General features: G+C 43.3%; 1 protein-coding gene across 7 annotated transcripts in view; it reads right to left on the minus strand.

Moving 5' to 3' along the window:
* Positions 1 to 19475, minus strand: part of TBC1D1 (TBC1 domain family member 1) — a 113834-nt gene that overhangs the window by 64837 nt on the left and 29522 nt on the right. The window contains exon 1 of one of the 7 annotated variants that reach the window (XM_086747179.1): positions 15522 to 15603. The exons of the other annotated variants lie outside the window; for them this stretch is intronic. Coding sequence (XP_086603305.1) covers positions 15522 to 15551 — 30 coding nt within the window. The 5' untranslated portion in view covers positions 15552 to 15603. Of the gene's footprint in view, positions 1 to 15521; positions 15604 to 19475 lie in introns of those variants that run through there. 7 annotated transcript variants of the gene reach the window in all.

Raw genomic sequence — 19475 nt, forward strand, 5'->3', positions numbered from 1 at the left:
AGGCTGCATTAAATCTTTGATTTCAGTAGTTTGGTATGTACTAAAGCAGTTGGTCTGTTTTCAGCACACTTCTAGGAAACAGCGATACAGTAATAAAACAGAGATCAACACCTCCTGTCATTATCACTCCTTAAAATCACACTAGTGGTCAACTCACTTTTTTGAACAGTTTTCTCCACTCAACTGATTTAAAGTTTGTCATTTTTAGATCTAAAGTATTTAAATTTATAGATTTCAATTGGATTTCTTTTTTAAAAAAATCAATATACAGCACAATTTCTCCTTCCAGAATCACAGAATAATTTAATTTGGAAGTGATCTCTGATGGTGCAGTCTCCCACACAAAGTAAGGCAAACTTTAGAGTTAGATCCAGCTTCAAATTTAGATGAGACGCTGGGGGTCACATCCAGCTGAGTTCCAAGTACCTCAAGACAGGGACCCCACAACCTCCTCTTCCCCACGGGAAACCTACAGCAGCGAGAAAAAGAAGAGCAAGACACAATAGCCGAGACTTCTTTTGTGAGAAGGCTTGTCCACTAGTTTAAGCAAAGAAAGAACTAAGATCTTCTAGCACAAACCATAGTCTTTAGCCTCTCACTCAAGTACAAAAAAAATTAAAGGTAGAAAAGAGTATAAACTTCTCAGGTTTATTCCCATTTCAGTGAAAGACCTTTTATATTCAGGTCTTATCTCAAGTGCCCTGATGGGGTTTTTTCTTCTATTATCTTGCCTGGAGATTGCTCTACAGCCTCCTATACCTTGCAGACCTTTTCTAGTCATTAACTTCAATTCTGGTTTCACCCCTTGACTCGTAATCAACAGTTGTACAGAATACTTTAATTATTAACTTTATTCCTTTGCTATTTCTTGACTTCTACTCCTCCCATAAAGTCACTTTCAAAACAAGATTTAATTCAGAAAGAAAGTTTATAACTGCTTCAGTCCCTGGATGACTACCATTTGGAAACTCCCATCAGTTTGTTCTGTTTTTCTGTGCATAACAAATGCACCACAAGAGGAGCCAAAGTGAGATTCTTACCACCAGCTCTCTAAGTATGGGTGGGTGCATGGAGAGATGTTTCACCTTTGCTCCATGACTTCATGCCTCAACACATATGATCCAAAACTTTGCTGCTGTATCCTCGTTGTTCATAAAATAACTGAACTGCACCACTCTCAGCAGCTTCACCATCTGTGCACATTGGTCTAGGCTCACTTCTCCCTGCAGTACCTAAACACACTAGGTGTCTCATTTAACCAGAGAACCTGTGGAGATCTTCTGAGGAAGAAGAACAAGCCAGAGCACAACCAGAAGGCTGGGAGGGGCAGCCAGGCTAGCAGCCAGTGGGCCTAACTACTCTTTGGGAAGGACTGTGAAACCAGATCCGCAAAGGCAAGACAGAGATGTTGTTTCAACCTTGATAAGGGAAAGCTCAATGGCCGAAAAATATCACCACAGATCTATGAAAGGAAAAGTCATCATACACGTGTCTACGCACAGGCGTGGTTTGCTTAGTTAGGTTTGAATGGGCATTACATAGACAATGTGACAAGTGAGGGTGATGGGGCTAAGACTCAAATTTTGCAGGGATATATGTAAGAAGCTGCTGAACAAGAGTGCACTAAAATTCAAAGGATATTCTGTGCGAGAAGAGAGTCATCTGTTTAAATCCAGATCTTTTTGACCTGGAGCATGGTGCATGAGTGACACTAGCGTCCTCTAAGATGACTCTGACACAGCAAGTACTGAGAGAAGAGCTCCACGTAGCCAACACGTACTCCCGCAGTTTACATGTTATCATAAAAAGCCATAAAGGTGACTGGACTTCCCACATATATCAAGTGCTGCCCCGAGACGACTGCTCAGTAACGCAGACGGACGCCGCAAGTACTGAATGCCACTTTCACTGTATCACATCCCTTTTAATACTACAGATAAATCTCAGCTCAAGAACCTCCCTCATGACTCCTCAGCTAGATGGAAAAGGTTACACGTTTTGCAAAGTCAAGTGAGTTGGAGTGCACTCCATGCAATCTTAAGAGACACAAAAAGATTCTCTTTCCTTTCTGAAAAAAAAACAATATTTGCTGAATCTGTTTATAGATTATTGTAAACAAGCTCAGAAATAGAACATAATTGTACTCAGTGTTCTAGTGGTTGGACTGCTCTATTTTGTGGTGGTGCTTCCTCCCCGAGAGAGATGCATCATGTTGCTGATACACTTCAAGGTTTTCTTCCACATGCCCTCAAGACATAGCTTGCTTGAAGCCCAAGATACAACAAAACCTGGCTACTCTCTATAAATAAACCACCACGTCCCAGATTGCTGCTTACGTTTGGACCCCTCCCCATGAAAATGCATGCTTAAAAAAAAATTAAATTGCAGCTGACATAAAGCCTCTGTAAGCTTTTAGTGTAGCTCTGAATGCAATGGCATCTTACCAGCTCTGAAAGGGGTACTCCTACAACATCTACTTTCAGAAGCCTATTAGTGTACTCTGCTCTGTACCTGGAGGGCCTATCATATGGTGTTCATTAATTCATTTTTCCCTAGCTCCCTTCTGTCCTAGCAATAATCAACCACTTATTTTCATCTTCTACTGCTTCATCCGCTTCTCCATTCAGTACCATAAACTTCAAAGCAACAAATGTGAAATAAAGCCAGTCATCAGATATTTCAAAAGCACATTAACATCTTCGTAGTGTTATTTCCTCCAATTTTTGTTTCCAAGTTTTCTTTTCACATAATTTCACAAATGAAAACAGCACTTGAAGACATAACAGTGGTTGCTGGTCATACCTGCAAGACTCCTGACTCACACTTTACAAGGTGACTATTGAACAAGGAGGCAGGAACTGGTGCAAAGCACTAGCTACAAATATCTGTGCTTATTCGTTATCAACAGATATTAAATCTTTTTTTTAGGGAGTGGGAGCGTGAATTGCAAGCAGCTCCCTTCACAGGGCTGAGATAGGCCCAGGGCCGAGTTGCAGGCTATGGGGTGGGAAACAGAAGGAATCCTATTCTTCCATAGTTATAAATGGAAAAACACAGCAATGCCATTTGAAAGCTTTCAGGACAAAGGTTTTTTAGGGGGGATATGTTTGCAGTTTGTTGGGTTTTTTTAAACTCAAAAGCAGTATCAGGACTTAAAACAGGAATTGAGTTACTAAGAACATTTTAGGAAAAAAAAAAAAAAAAAAATAGGAGACAGGTTCTCTCCTAGTCCCTTTTGCTCTCAGGCTTCTGTGCATTAGCAAAATTAGTACAAGTTGCAAAATAGGGGCTAGTAAAACAAACAGAAGCAAATATAACTTATTTTCAAATGATATCAAGCCTGAAATTGTTCTGTCCTTCTAGTAATATCCAACTCCAAACAAGAAAGGAGGAGAACTCTATTTGCAACGTGTATCCTCATTACAATTGAGGTTATTTCTGACATAACCTTCTTAGGCAGCTGATCCAAATGTGTGTCAACATCCTCCTCCCCTCAAAACTTGTTTTGAGGTTTTCACAGAGGGGGAATCATCCTATGAATGCTTTTGACTGACATAATGTATAAGTTAGCTCTACTTGCAATAGAGCAAAACATCATCTCTTACTCTGACAACACAGTAAGACTTCCTGAGGGAAGAGACACCCCACGGTCCTTCTCCCTAGAACTGCTAATGATGGGCAGGGGGATAGATGGCATTTTTCATGGGAAGAATCTTAGTGAAACATTGAACTTGCAAAGCAACCAGAGTGCAGAACCTGATCAGCTTTCTCCACCATTCTACCTGACTGGTTGTTGTGGTTTTGTTTAGTGAGGGGGGGCGCCTAAGGTGGCAGCTTCTGTAGGAAACTGCTAGAAGTTGCTCCCCTTTGTTCAGTGGACTCGGCCGGGCCTAGGGCGGACCTGCTGCTGGCCAAAGCCGAGCCAATTGGTAGCAGAATGTTGCCTGATAACACCTCTGCAATAACATATTTAAGAAGGGGAAAACAGGAAAAAAAAAAAAAAAAAAGAGAAGAGAAGAGAAGATGTGAAGAATCTGAGCGGGGGCAGAGGGGGAGATGTGAGCCTTGTGGGCCTTGCAGGCCTCACCCTCTGGGCGACCAACTGGGCCCAACTCAGCCCGGCCCGGCTGCAAGAAGTGGAGAGGAGATGAGCTGGATGATGTGAAGAGATTCTGAGAGGCATCTGCCAGCCTGTTGTGATGAACTTTTCTTGTGAGAGGAACATCTGCAGACGCCGAGGTCAGTTCAGAAGGAGGGGGAGGAGTAACGCAGCTCCTGGCCAAGATTCCCCTGCAGCCTGTGGTGACGACCATGGTGGAGCAGGTTGTCCCCCTGCAGCCCATGGAGGTTCACGGAGGGGCAGAGATCCACCTGCAGCCCGTGGAGAACCCCACACAGGGGGAGGTGGATGCCTGAAGGAGGCTGTGGCCCGTGGAGGGCCCGCTGGGACAGCCGTTCTGGAGGGACCACATCCCGTGGGAGAGATGACCCACGCCAGAGCAGTTTCACGAAGAACTGTGGCCCGTGGGAGGGACCCCACACTGGAGCAGGGGAGGAATGTGAGGAGTTCTTTCCCCGACGACGAAATAGCAGCGTAAAACAACGTGTGATGAACTGACCATAACCCCCATTCCCTCTTCCCCCCTGTGCCGCTCTGGAGGGGAAGGTAGTAGAGATAATGCTAAGCTTGGGAAGAGGGAGGGGTAGGGGGAGGTTATCTTGTTCTCTGTCTCATTCTCCTGCTAGTTTTAGAAATAAATGAATACTTTTCCCCAAGTCAAATCTGTTTTGCTCGTAACGTTAACTTTAAGGATTTCTCCCTGGCCTTATCTCAAACCTCGAGCTGTTTTTCCTTATATCATCTCCCCCTATTCTCTCGGAGGGTAGGGGGAGCGAGAGAGAGACTGTGTAGTCTGGTCCCGATCGGGGCTGAACTACGGCACATATATAAAATGCCAGTGAACTGATCTCTTCATGGATGAGCACATATTTGCTGCTTTGACATGTAATAGTAGAATTCAGCTGCCCGTGTTTATTGCATAAAAAGTGTATAGGGAAACTTAACAGCCTAGAGAATGAGACTGTTGAAACGAATGACTCGCAGAAAGCTTACTGACCTCCTATGATTCACTAAGGACTATGTATTATGTCATTTGAATTAAAGCTATTCAGCTTTTTGTGAAGAAATTTAGCTACAATGGGATAGGTCACACTAACTCTCTTGGAAACAGCTGCTAAACTTATCAAAGACAGCACAAAACACATTGCTTTCCTTCAGATGTTCGGTATTTACTGGAAGCTATGAATCCTATGGTGTTGGGTAGAAAAGGGAAGAGCAAGCTGTTTACTCAAGATCCTCTCCATTAAGATATATCCAGATCACATTAGGACAGTTGCCCATTCTTCCTCCAAAGAGTCAAGTATCACTGTCCTAAAAAGTCAGTGCTTCCAATTCCTGCGGATAATAGATGAACTAGACCCCACTTCCCTCCTGTCAAAAGATAAAGTTGTCTTAAAACTTTACAGTAAGTGAAAAGTTCAACTTTTTGGTATTCTGTTCTTCCTCTCAGATCCACATTTAACAAAAATCCTGCAAGAAGTAAGAAAGGGCTTGGGAAAAGATGTCATTCCATAAATCCTTATATCAGGTGCCTTTAACAGTCACTGTAAGAGACCCAGTGCATCTGCACTAAGTACGTAAGCGTGCTAGAAAAGTGAAGAAAGGAAAAGCAGATGGGATAACAGGTATCTAAAAGAGTTATTTAACAACATATTCAGAGGAAGATGAACTGTGTGAAAAACATGCTGTTCCCTTACAGACTGCCTGCAAGAGAGTGTTTCACTGCAAATGCCATCATGGGTTGTAGGAACGCATCAGCTGCAGAGCAAGGGTGTAGACTTAACTATCCTACCTCTGGCAGTCCGGCAATACCATCCTGCGCAGCACTACTTCACACCTAATATCACTTGTTTGTGCTTTTGGTCATCTTAACCAGACCTCATTTCTTTATTTAAACATTGGCATCCTCATTGGCTGTCCTCTCACCACTTTGGCTGCTACAGGGCAGCCAAGCATGCTCCCTGTGTTGACAGTCAATAGTGAACTGGCATGTCCCAACACAAAACCCAGGATCTCACTATCCTTTTTAGATAAAGCTGCACATTCAGCCCTACATGGAGAAGAGTTGTCTCCATCAAGACAAATGAAGCTATGAGATCACTCCTGAAAGCCATTCCAGAGCCAAGCCAAGATGCCACCCCAGAAATACCCAAGAATAAGAAACCGGAAGAGAAGTTCTAGCAGTTTTTCCAGATTATGAAAATGCCATGATGGTTCTCCGTGCTGACAAAAATTCTCATGTTTATGCCCTGTACCGAAACTCACTACAGACCTACAACAGCAAATCTCTAGATCTGCAGCCTGTGCCAACAAAGTTCTTTTTGTCATCTCACTTCAGCACTATTACCTGGCCTATGCAGGCGCTGCTAATTGAGCCCAGAAGCAGTGCTCATCTGGGAAAACACTAGTACCTAAGGAGTAACAGCTGAAATTCATCCTTCTGTTCCTTCTTCATTAGCCATATTACAGTATTATCAACATTTCTCTAAAGCTGCAGTCAGATATTTACCTGCATAATCTGGTTTATTTAAATAAATGCCATAATAACAGCAACCAGCATCCAACTCCTGTATGGTGCCTGACGGGAGTTCGGAAATACTAATGATGCAATTGATGAACAACAAGAGAAGAAATTCAGGGAACTTCATTAATTTGAGTTCCAGTCTCAAAATTCTTCTCATTCTTATGTAAGAAAGCAATGCAGGGAAAAAAGAAACAAAAAACCAAAAAATTATAGCATGGAAGAGAGACAGTGCCAGATTGACTGAAATCAGAAGATGCTCTCAGGATTCGCAAGATATTTGCTAAAATAGTAATAATGCTCTTCCATCACTACAGTCAGAGCAAGCTAGCCGAACTAATGCGAAACAAAAAAATTAGAAATCACCAGACCTAGCCACACTGCCTTTCCAAATAAAGTGTCTGCAATATATGGAGAACTGTAATCAATAAAAAAGGTACCAGTAACAGTGTATACCAAGACTTTCAACAATACATGTTGGCTGATGATAATAAGCATTTCTTGAGCCTCTACCATTTATTTATATTACCTCTTAATAAACATCAAATTTGATCCACATCGTACTTTATTCAGCCGCAAATTATAATACACACACAAAAATTCAGAATCCATTCTCTTTTCAGGGTTATGAAATTGCTATTTTAAGCCTGCCTTGTCTCTTCCAACAGTAAATTTTCTGTTATTCCTTTATTTTTCCTCCACTCTCCCCACAAGTTAAGGCGAGGTTTCTCTTAAAAATGCTAAATCAGATGGACAACTACCAAACACTGAATCGCAGCTAAATGGGACAGTTCATGCTATCACACCCCTTTCAGAGTGACTGAATTCTGACGTTCACAATATTTCCAAAGTATTCTATATTTAAATACCTACTTGCCGAGGAAACACAGAAGGGAGTGGTGAGTATTCAACATTTCTAAAACACAGATGTCACAGACTTACAGGATCGACATGAGGAGCTGGAGGGAGATACAAGGATGATGCTCTGGGACACACTAACAGACCAGCTGAAGGAAAGCAGTAAGAAGAGAAGGAAAAAAAAAAAAGATTTCAAGGAAATACTCCTTTTAATGCCAACTTCTCCCCTCTGTGACAAATTATGTCAGCGCTAGGTACTGCTGGTATTTCGCCTCACCTCATATGCGAGTGAACTGGGCCGTTTTGTTTGTTTGTTTTTTTATTTGTTTGGGTTTTTTTAAACACACATGAAAGCAATATCAAATCTTTATAAATACCAGAGAAAAAATGCTGCATGAATTATAACAACGTACAAAAAATACTTTTATATATGGTTCAGCACTTTATAAACAAAACACAGAAACAGCTCCATGAACTGTGTTCGCATATAAAAGAACATTTTTCTTAAGTCTACAAGTCAGCCTCCAATGACTGTATGTCAAATGGAAATGTCAATTGCTTCCACAGAATGCTAAATCCTACAGGTTATATTCCAGTGGGACTTACTCAAAATCTGAAATTCCAGCACATATTTTTGGTTCAGGTTCTGGGTAACTACCACGAGAGTTTTAAAGACGGGCCTCTTGTACATAATCGTCTAAAACTCCAAAGCGCTTCTACAAATCTCCTTTTCCATGGCTTGCATTTGAGGAGATTGGAAGTTATAAAAAGGCCCAAAGAAACAAAACCAGCATGAAACATTTAGTGTTAACCATCCAAATTTCCATGACAACGGCTTCAGTGAGCTCACCTCATTGGTACTATAGCAGCAGACCAATGGTCCAGTAAATGTAGAGGCACAATTATTAAGATCTAGTAAAAGTAAGATATTTGGTAACGGAGCTCCTCAAAATAAGCACACAAAACCGCCAAAATATTTGATTTAAAAAGAAATGTGCTGTTTAGTTTAGCTCAACTTTGCCATTTCCAGTAGCTGGGAGTGTGCCTGCGTAACTATGTCCAAGTAGTCTCTTCTCCCCAAACCTGCAATTTCACAGGATACCTGTACCTGAAAATCCTGTTTGGATACTGCATATCAAAGGTTCCCCCTGGAAAAACCACGTTCTTTATTACAGTGACGATGCTGTAAAGGCACAAAAAGAAGCATTCACATGTCCAAAGCCAGCAACTTTTGAGTTGGGAAGAAGCTTCCAGATATTTCAGCCATGACTAATTTTTGTTTTATTTTGTTTTTCAAATGTGACTATCAATATGTGTCCTTACACGCACACTGTCCTGAGATTGGAAAGCAATACATGTTTTCACTCTCTATTCACAGTGCTCCAGTAAGTGGCAGACAGAAGCCTAGCTCACAGAAACTCCAGACAACCTCTTCAGGCCCGAAATTCTCACAAAGCAACAGCTAAAAGGTCAACAGCCCAATAAAACAAAAATTCTCTGATGGGCCCCCATTCCTTGTATCAGGACTGTCCACACGCTGTCTGTCCACTTCTCTAACTGGATTCTCAAGTATCGGTGTAACTGCTTCACTATTTTAATTTGGACCAGGAACATGTCTGAGAGTAGATTCTCCCAATCCACGTGCGCAATGGACAGCATTGCAGAGCTGTCTCAAAGTGCCTGAGCATCCATTTAAATAGAACTAAACCTTCACTTTGTGATGCACTTCACTGCAAGCAGGCATTTGGTCCACAGCACCAAATTAGGGCTAGTCCAAAACAAAACCCACGTCCCTGAACCAGGTAAAAAACCTGTCCTCAGCACCAGCTGAACAATCTGTTGCTGAGTGCTACTCACTGACATAGATGCAACCTACAGGTGATTTTATCCAGACTAACAACTGCAACTTTCACACATCTGGCCAGCTGACCTGGGAATACTGGCCCGACCTTTCGGGAATTTGCAGACACAAGAGACAAGAAGTAGCAGAAACCCAATTGTTACGTTCTGGTGCACCCCAACAGGGTAAAGGTGGCTCAGCCTCCTTCTTGCTTCTCAGTTTTTCCAGAAAGACTTTACTTTAAATCTCTCCTATTAAAATCTTATATTTATGCATTAATTCATCTCGGGATTTGTTATTGTAACTTGGTTAAAAAGTAATAACCAAAACCAGCTCAGCTGCAACTCAGTACAAATAACTCTGTGATAAAACCAATATAGAGTGGTTAATGTCATTCCTTGCCTCAGCTTCTGCTCTCTGAATTCCAGCTGTTCTTCCCAGCTTTACTGCCTCACCTCCCCATACAAATTAGTAAGCAAGATCCTATTTGGGCACGTGTCTTGACGTATTTTGTGTATCTTTATGGATATGTAAAATACTAACAAAACTGAGGCTGAGATTTTTTTTTTTTTCCCCTCAGTCCTTGCCAACTATGAGTATTTCAGCTTGAACAGTTAAGCTGTAAAGGCTTCTAATTAAAAAAAAAAAAAACAACAACTTATAGTCAAACTGTAATTTAATTATCAGTGTTTATATTGAAGATTTACTTGCTAAGTCACTAGTCAATCTCAGTACACCATACACAACCTCAGCTCCTTCAACTTTAAGAAGCCTTTTAAACCATTTTATTTTAAAATTGTAAGTATGTATGTGTGTATATATATATATATATATATAAATAAATAAAAAGCACATGAAGACAGCTAATAGCACCAATTTCCAGATAACTTTTCAGCAAAGGCAAGCAAATATTTTTTGACTGGAGCCTAAAAGTTCTGTTTTGAATTGCAGAGGGGAGGACTGGACAAAACAACAAGCTCAGCTACCTTGTCAGGCTTGGCTTGTTGTTAAATCTGAAGGTCGACATGAACCTGAAAGTAGATGCTCATAAGAAATTAATTCAGAAAGGCATAAATGATTCAAGAAAAAAACCTTGGTAAGCTGCAATCTGCAGGGCCAGGAATTTCACTATGGAAAACCCTACTCCTTACTAAGCACCTGTAATGCACCTTGCAAAAGCAGAGGACACGACCCTACTACATCTGCCCAGCCACATAAAAGCCACGTGAGCCAGACTGTATCCTGGCCCTCACCCATCAAATTGGCGACGTCTAAGCAGAGCGGGTGAAATTCAGGCCTGGTGCGCAGAAAAGTCAGGGGAAGGTCGAAGAATAAAAGCGAACAGCTCCAAAGGGAACGTAACTGTTGAGTAACAGGGGGGTTTCACCACAGGACTGACTTCATTTCAAATGCTGAGCGCATATTCCTTGGTCATCGCCCAGACCCTCGTGGGGGGAACATGGGGAGTGACTGGCATACAGAAAACAGTGCGTTTCAGCTGCTTGGCATTTTGTGATAATCTGCACTTATCTGAAAGCTGTCAACTGGTAGCAACATTTTTCCCCCCAAAAAAAACTGACATGGAGAAACACACTGAGCAGCAACCTAGTGTTCTCTGACAGGGGCATTGTGTGAACTCGGGCACCAAAACACAGCTCTGGCAGAAATCTGCACTTTCTCTTTGCGACATTGCCGGCATCCGGCCTGGGAGACAAGTGAGGGTCTGTCCCTCCAGCCCTACCCGCAGCCTCAATGGCTTCAAGGAAATTCGTCTGCAAGCGAAGCCGCAGCATTTGAGCCTTCCCTCCCCAATGATTCCCAGCTTTTCCCTGACTATAGTTCTCTATTAACTCTCTGATTCTTGACACAGTATCCAAGTATTCAAATTCATTTATAAAATGGGTTATCAGGGGTAAATGCACCAGCACAAACATGGTTGTACACCATAGGGATACCACCACTGTTCATTCACATCCCCCACAATTTCACCATCTTAGAATTAAGACAGGCTTAATAAACTTCAAGATTTATTGGGCTTTAGACAGGGTTAAAATGCCTGGTTTTGGGGGGCTCCTTAAGAGACCAAATCCCAACTCTTTCAGCTAAAATGCAAGTCATTCACCGAGAGATTAAAGACACCCAAAGGTGCTCAACTTTGCTGGAAGCTGTGGGGAATAAAGGAAAGAGGCAAGTCAGTACAGCTGGAACAAAACATCCTCATAAACGAGCGTGACATACCGTAACCTAAAACAGACCAGGAAAAAAGCCAAGATTGCCCCTTCAGAACACTCTTAAAAAGGGGAAAGTAGGGGGGGGGGGGGGGGGAAGCATTTCTTGGGCTTCCTGATCTTCAGTCCCTCATTCCTTCTTATTCTCTTTCAGAAGGTAACTAACTTCATTTGTAGATTCTGACCTAAACTAAGAAGAGGATTATTACTCCCATGCATTCTCCCCCAGAGGTCTGCTAAGGCACTCTATTATTTAGGAAACAGTAGAAATAAGGGCAAAACATCAGCAAGACCAGTTTGAACACAGCACATTAATTTATATTAGAATTTCAAGAAAAATAAGTGGCAATGCAAATATTATAATAATTATTACTACAGTAATGTTTCACAACACAAGCCAATTAACCAAGCCTTGCTGCATTGAATAGCGTAGAAACTTTCTTTTTTGATGCCTTGAGAGCTCCCCAAACTGAAGAAAGCTCACAGGCAATCCTGACTCAGCAGTCCTTTTGGAAAAAAAAAACCCAACCTACTTCCTGCTTTGCTATTGGGAATTTCAGAGCACCTATTGTGAATACACCTTAAAATCTCATCTTCAGAGCAGAAGAAATCCAAACAATCAGCTTCTCAGTCCAAGGTCCAAGAGTAGCCCAGCCAGCTGGGGACAACTACATCATAAACCCACCCTTTTCTACCAGCACTTGGTGGCCCATTCTCAGAGGTTCCTCGGGCTGCAGGGAAGAACTCTGCTGCTCCTAGTTCCCCTTCGGAGAGAAAAAGGAGCATCCCCTTCCCACCTGCTGTCCTGCAGGTTGGAGGCAGCGGAATAGGGTTGATTGCTCCATACCAGCAAAATCATTATAGAAGAAACCTTGATTTAAATAATGTAACCTTGCTTTGCATTTTACCTTTGTTATTTTCTTTACCAGTTTCTTGTTGGTTTATAATCTTTTAGACAAAATAAGCTGAAGCTTAACATAGCTTTTATATTATATATGGTACTCTTTTTTTCGTAACTAGAAAGACACACTACGTATAAATCACTTAACTAGCTGAGAATCTGAGGACACATTTACTAGAAATTCTCTATTTATACAATTTATTACATAGAGAACTGTTTCTTACTTTCTATTTCTTCAGCAATCAATTCTTTAATTCTGATTTCTGTCAAGCTGCTTCTGAATGGAAAACTGCATTATAAAATGAAGTCAGTTGTAGACAACCAACACTAAACTTGGTTTTTGGTCTTTTTTTATTTAAACTAAAGCTGTATTACATATGAAGGAAATAAACAAAAATACTCTTAACAACTATCACTGTACTATTACCTCCCACTAATGAATTAATGGTGTGCAAGTACACCATAAATCAGTAAAAATCTGCATTTCTACTTTTTTAGCCTGCAGACTGAAAGTTTTGATGTTTAACTCCAAATCGATTTCTTTACTGTTAGTAACAGTTATTGCAGTGAACTGAACTGAACATAAACTAAAATACCTCTGTGTATCTACAAAAGTGACTGTGTTGTCTACCCACAACAGTGCAAAGTTAGTTTACACTTTCAACAAATGAAATTTTAACATGCTTCGTCAAAGGTTTCCCTGAAGTCATTTGTCTGACTTGGTACAAAACTGTGCAGGAAAAACAGGTATAACTGTTCTTTTTTATTTAAATAATTTTGGGAGACTAAAACAAGTCAGTACTTAAGAATTCACTGTCCATTGAGTCATCATTCAAGTGGTTTAGCTTGCATCCATAGGGCCAATGTGGGCAACAGCAACCCACGTAACGCTCAAGCAGGGCTTTACCCTCCAGCCCAGAACAGGCCCCAGGACCTGGCCTGGCAGCACCACAGAACTCATCCCCGAGGAGCCTGTGTGTATAGGAGACAAGCTGGGTAAAACGGCACGTAAAAACCTGCAATGAAGAGGTATTAAAAGGTAATGTTTATACAAACACTAGGGACCAATTTCATAGCACACAGGAATAAATTACTTCACTTTTAAGTATCTGTGGGCCTGGGTCCTTGGTGTCACCATGCAAGTCCTCATGTTACTGGATGGGTGGGTTACTCATTTTGAAGTAATAGATGCAGGGGGACAGGTTTGTTTTGAGGAGGGCAGTTTCCTCCCCTGCCAGGTCCTGCAGTCATACCTCATCCTGGAACGGGCCACCATCTTACGAAAACTGGAAAGGCTTGCGTTTGTGTTGAAAGCCTACAGCAGTAGTTCCTACATTTTTACTGATCGGATTTTGGCAGGCAGAAAAGCTCTCTCTGCTAACAAGACTCATGTTATATTTCTAAATACACTGCTTTGCTTTCCCTCTCAAATTAGCACTGATTATTAACGGCCATTAAAAGAATAAAACTAAACACTTGTGAGGAACCAGCATTGCAGTAATTAGTTCTGAAAGCCCAGAAAGCACTCCTGACAGCAGTCAGAAGTGTGTCTCCACAAGAGCTTCTGTTACTCTACCCAAAAACGCAGCCAAGTCTGGGCTACAAGTTCTGCCTTGTACCTCCTCCAAGACTTACTCCTCTCTGACTAGCTGCTTTGTCCAGCCGACAGGTGAACAACAAGGGGGGGAAGGGGCCACCCCTTGGTGGCATCCCTAAAGTATTTACTCAACAGCATTACTCATTTTCGACAGCAGCCACCTGTAAAGGAGACTGGCATGTTTTGTAAAAGTCAGCATGGAAAACAGCCAGTATCATTCCCTCGGATAACACGGTAAATCAGGCCCAATGTCACCCACAAGACACAGCCACAGTGATGACAGGGGAGGGAACTACTTGAACAAGCACTCCAGCTGGTAGCTTTTTAAACAGAGAGAAAAAAAAAAGCCAAGTGGGAAGAGGAAAGGATATATTTCTATTTTTCACGGCATGGCTAAAATCAAGCAAGGTCCTTTTAAGACAGAATAGAGCACATCCTTCTACGTGAGAATCCGAACGAAGGTAATACAGTCACAGATCAAGCACTTCCCTCTTACTGCCTTCCCAGGGCAGGTATTTTACCTGTTACCTATTCCGGGAGAGGGATGCATAACAGTGATTAAGCAACTGACCATTTACACCTGGCAAAACAGAAGGGAGAACCAGGTTTTATGTGGTCTGCCTAGTAGGCTAGGCTGCCTGTTGAACTTCAAGATAAAGTCTTTTTTTCCCCCAGATAATTCCTCTAAGGAACCCCAATTCTTGTCTGTCATACAGCTGCTTCACCCACTTGCCCTCTTCTACGCTTTCTGCTGTGCCTCACGACAGAATATCATACATGGCTCAGTTCAAACTCAGAATGACCGTTACTTTGGAAAAAACAAATGTTTTTGAAACATCAGCTAAAAACCACAGTCTAGATTTTTTTAACTATCTCTACTGCTTTGCATCTATATGTAGTTTCACAGCTACGGTGGAAAATTCTCCTGAAGCCCTAGACACACAGATGGAGAAGCCAGCCAGAAGCCAGTATGACAATGACACACGCATTGTCATACTTCAACAAGTACGTCTCCCATTAAGAGCTAACTTACTGCTCTTCCTAAATTCAGAGTACAACAACAACAAACAAACATGAAAAAAGTCCAAAACAAGCAGTGGGAGTGCTGTTACGTTCCCCATAGCACACGAGAGGCGTTAGACTTCAGACCGCACCTTCCGTGCGGTTGTAAGCACCGCTCTCCCCTCCCGCGGGCAGACCCGCAGCAGGGCAGGACAAACGGCCAGAGCTGCGGCTTCATTCTCAGCCCCTCAACCCAAGCCGTGAGCTACACCGCCGCGCCTTCGCTGTTCGCCTTCCGAGCGCTTCTCCTCCGCGGCTGAGCTACGCAGCAGGGCTCTCAGCTCTCTCCCTGGAGCCGGCTGACTTGCCTTGAAACGAAAGGCGAACATCTGCAAACTCTTAGGCCGGACTTTATTTCCCGAGAGCGGGGGCCGGCGGGCGCGCCGCCGCCTACCTTAGCCACCCAGCTGAACAATGGTGACATCCTACGGGCTCCGGCCGCTCCTCTCCGCCTCTCGCTGCTGCCTCCCGCCTGATGCGCCGGGAGGGGAGCCAGCCGGCACCGCCCGGCCTCCTAAAGTTTCCCCGCGGCCGCCTCCGGGCGGGCGGGACCGTGCTCTCGCCACAGAGGCTCCCGCGGCGGCGCTGGCTGCTGTTGCAGTACTGCGAGGCGGGAAGAGAAGGGAAAACGAGGGGAGGGGAGGGCCGGGGGCTGGGGCCTGGGGCCGCGTCCCGCCCCCGCCGCGCTCCGCCTCCGCGCCCCGCGGCGGCCGCCCGTCCCCGGGAAGGCGGGAAGGGAGCGGGCTCGCCCTCGGCAGCCGGCCCGAAAACGCAGACGACCGCCTGCTATCTCACTGTGTTGCCCTTTGACGCGGATCACCGCAAAAGACAGGATTCGCAGCTATTAAAAAAAAAAAAAAAATCCCACGCGGTGCATGTAACTTTCTGGGAACACGTTGGCATCGAAGTCAAGACCGAGCAAAAAATCATCTGCTTGAAACCACTACGAAATGTCACACTTCCAGTCAGGCTCGCCATTCATGTTAGCTAACGGCATTTGACATCACACACTAGCAGCTCTCCTTCCAGAAACAAGCTGTCAAAGTAGAGAACTAAAAAACCAGTGCGGCACAAGCCGAGGGCAGCAAAGACGATGAGAGGGCTGGAGCACCTCTCCTATGAGGACAGGCTGAGAGAGTTGGGGCTGTTCAGCCTGGAGAAGAGGAGGGTCTGGGGAGACCTTATAGCAGCCTTCCAGTACCTCAAGGGGGCTGATGAGAAAGATGGGGAGAAACTCTTTCGCAGGGCCTGCTGTGATAGGACAACAGGTAATTGTTTTAAAATAGAGGGAGGCAGATTCAGACTGGACATAAGGAAAAAAATTTTTTACAATGAGGGTGGTAGAACACTGGAACAGGTTGCCCAGAGAGGTGGTGGATGCCCCATCCCTGGAAATGTTCAAGGCCTGGTTGGATGGGGCTCTGAGCAACCTGATCTGGTTGGAGATGTCCCTGCTCCTTGCAGGGGGGTTGGACTAGATGACCTTTGAAGGTCCCTTCCAACCCTAACCATTCTATGATTCTATGTTTCCCCCCAGGTGAAGGGATGTTACCTGCCACTCAGACAGGAAAGGTGTTAATTCCTGTTGTCACCCTGGCCAGGCTGCCTGTGAGCACACACCCCTACTCAGTGGCTGCAGGGCTGCCTGAAAACAACTCATTTTCCTCAGTTTGGAGGAAGGGCACAGAACCAGGAAAAAAAAGGCTTGGATTTCACAGGAAATAACCCATTGGGCCTAAAACAAAAAGCCCTTTATTTTCCATCACCTCACAGAAACAAAGTGAAGAACTAGATTTGCAAAATCATAACAAGAACACATAGAGGCCTATTCTACACTTTTTCCCAACAAAATTCAAAGTTGGATTTCGAAGTGCCAGATTCAGCTCTCCACTTTGCCCAAAGACTCTCACTGAGACAGTCGCCCCACTGGGAAGGTGTCCTGCGTGTGCTTGTGCTTGCACACTCAAGGCTGAAGGAATCATCTCTAGGTTTAGAGCCAATGCTGTCCCACTCATCGAAGCTATTAAATGTCTACTGGAGCACCAGAGTGACACCCACGCACACGGGCTGGGGAGAAGCAGAACCAATCTCACAGCTCATTGAGGCAGAAAACAGGCTGGTTTGGCCCCTGCCCCAGACTGCATCATCGCGCAGCCCTGGGTTTGGTTCACACAAAGCAAAGCAGACAGCCGCCAAGAGAGCAGTATCACCCCTAACGCGCTGGCAAGTGCCATAGCACTAGCTGTGTGTGTGGTAATGGGCCATGGTGGGCTGAGGGGGCAACACAAAAACAGTTCCTCTCAGGTCATACCTGCGGCACCTGCAGTACCTAAGTATGATGCTTCTATCCACTTCCTCCTGAGGAACAGAGAATCACAAAACAACAAACCAGAATGCTGATGCAGAACAGTAATACCTACCCAGAAAAGGTGGCACAAAACAAAGGATGGCACCAGTGAAGTGAGATATATCTGTCACAGCCAACGCATTGCTGATAGTCTGAGAATGGGGGTATCTGACTGTGGCAGATGTGTGAGAATATGAAATCCTTTTCCCGAGCAACATTTGCCAGGGAGCCACAAAATACTAACCAATATGAACTAATAAATCATCATGCAACTTACTTATGGTAACCTTCTCATGGCTGGAGAGCCCAAAGCCCACTTGGACCTAGTTTTTAATCAATTTACAATCTACACTACAGTTTCTGAAATTAAAACTATAACAAATACATTGCATATTTTCATAAAAGGAGAAAAAAAAAGATCAATTTTCTAATAGTTTGACAGGTTAAAGAAAAACTGATTCACAAGGATAGCCAACAGCTCATTCTGTCATTACAACAGTGGCCAGGGGCAGTTTGATTGTGTGGATGTTCTTAGCCGTAAGCCAAATAAATGACTAAATACAACCAACACTCACTCTAGTGGTGATCTAAAGGTTTATTGGCATGACAGAGGGAAAAAAATTTCACTGCTGCTACTGTTCATGATGTATAGAGCATATACATGAATAAACAACATTTGTTCTCAGGGCTTTTAACTAGGCACCTTAGAAGAGCACCAAAAGTATTACTGTTTGAAGTACGGAACTGGGTCTGCTTTTATTTCATAAAGCAACTGAGGGCAAGAGCAAGGCAGAACGTTACTCATTACGTGCTGCTTATAGCTCTATATAGCATGGTGGTGGCAGCACTGGAGTTGCATTTCTCTAACACTGACTGTGAACAATATTATTTCTAAAGAATTATTTCTTCCCTTTCTCTGAGGAGATCCTGCCTGTTTGGGAGCTTTTCCAGCTCCCCCTTCCTGAGTGGCTCCCTTCCACAGTTTTAACCAAACAATACACATATCTCCTCTGAGTCCGCGTTAAACGCTGATGTCACTCAGGAGATCTGGCTTCTCGCCCTGACTGCAACTAGCTCAAAGAGCCATCCCCAGTCTGTTACTTCACACTATTTAGCTGCTAAACCTGTTGCATGCAATTGCTATAGTGATGTCTGTATGATTTTAAATGTACCCTGAAACCTTCTACATGCTTCTGCAGGACTGGGAGGAAGAGGGGTCTTGCGGTGAAGACACTGAATTGGGAGACAGAGTAACAGCGAATTAATTCCAGCTTCTGCTGTTAACATGACTTTCAGGCGTGCTGCTTCACTGCTCGCTCTGCTTTAGTTCATCCGTTAAACGGAGGTGATACTGCCAGCCTGGAAGGAAGGACTGGGCACACTCCTTTGCGAAACAGCTGGTTTCAAACAGCTAAGCTTGTGTTCAGACATACAAATGTTTGGTAATACATAAAATTCTCAGTGTAAATTAAAAGGTCACCGTGTTGCTCACCTTCCAAAAAAAGACAGATTTAGCAATGTAGTAGGAACAATAACTGCATTCATTTTTCAGGATGTTCAATTTTCTAAAAACAGAACCTCTGTGTTTTTCTATTTTAAGTTTGGCTTGGGCAAATAACTGTCTCTCCAAAAATACTATATATCCATTTTGGGTAAATGGAAAAATCCAGGGCCAGGGAATGACATCTGTATTGCACAAATAGTAAGTAGCACTTGACACCACCTTATCTAAGTGTATGATCTTTCATAAAACAAAACAAACCTCTCATTCCTATGAACTGTTCCATGTTATCATGGAAAATAGTAGCAAGATATTTGTGGCTGTTTTTAAAACAGGAGCAATTAAAATACTTCAAAGCCACAACTGAAAGCTTACATTGTCAGAAAGATGATCTTTCATTTTTACAGATGTCCTTCATAAATTTACACAGACACAAATGCCCCCATCATTTCTCCTCCAACAAAACTCTCTGTATTAAAATAAACCATTTGGAGATAAGG

Source organism: Chlamydotis macqueenii, chromosome 4 (assembly GCF_036417535.1).
Source record: "Chlamydotis macqueenii isolate bChlMac1 chromosome 4, bChlMac1.mat, whole genome shotgun sequence".
NCBI lineage: Eukaryota > Metazoa > Chordata > Aves > Otidiformes > Otididae > Chlamydotis > Chlamydotis macqueenii.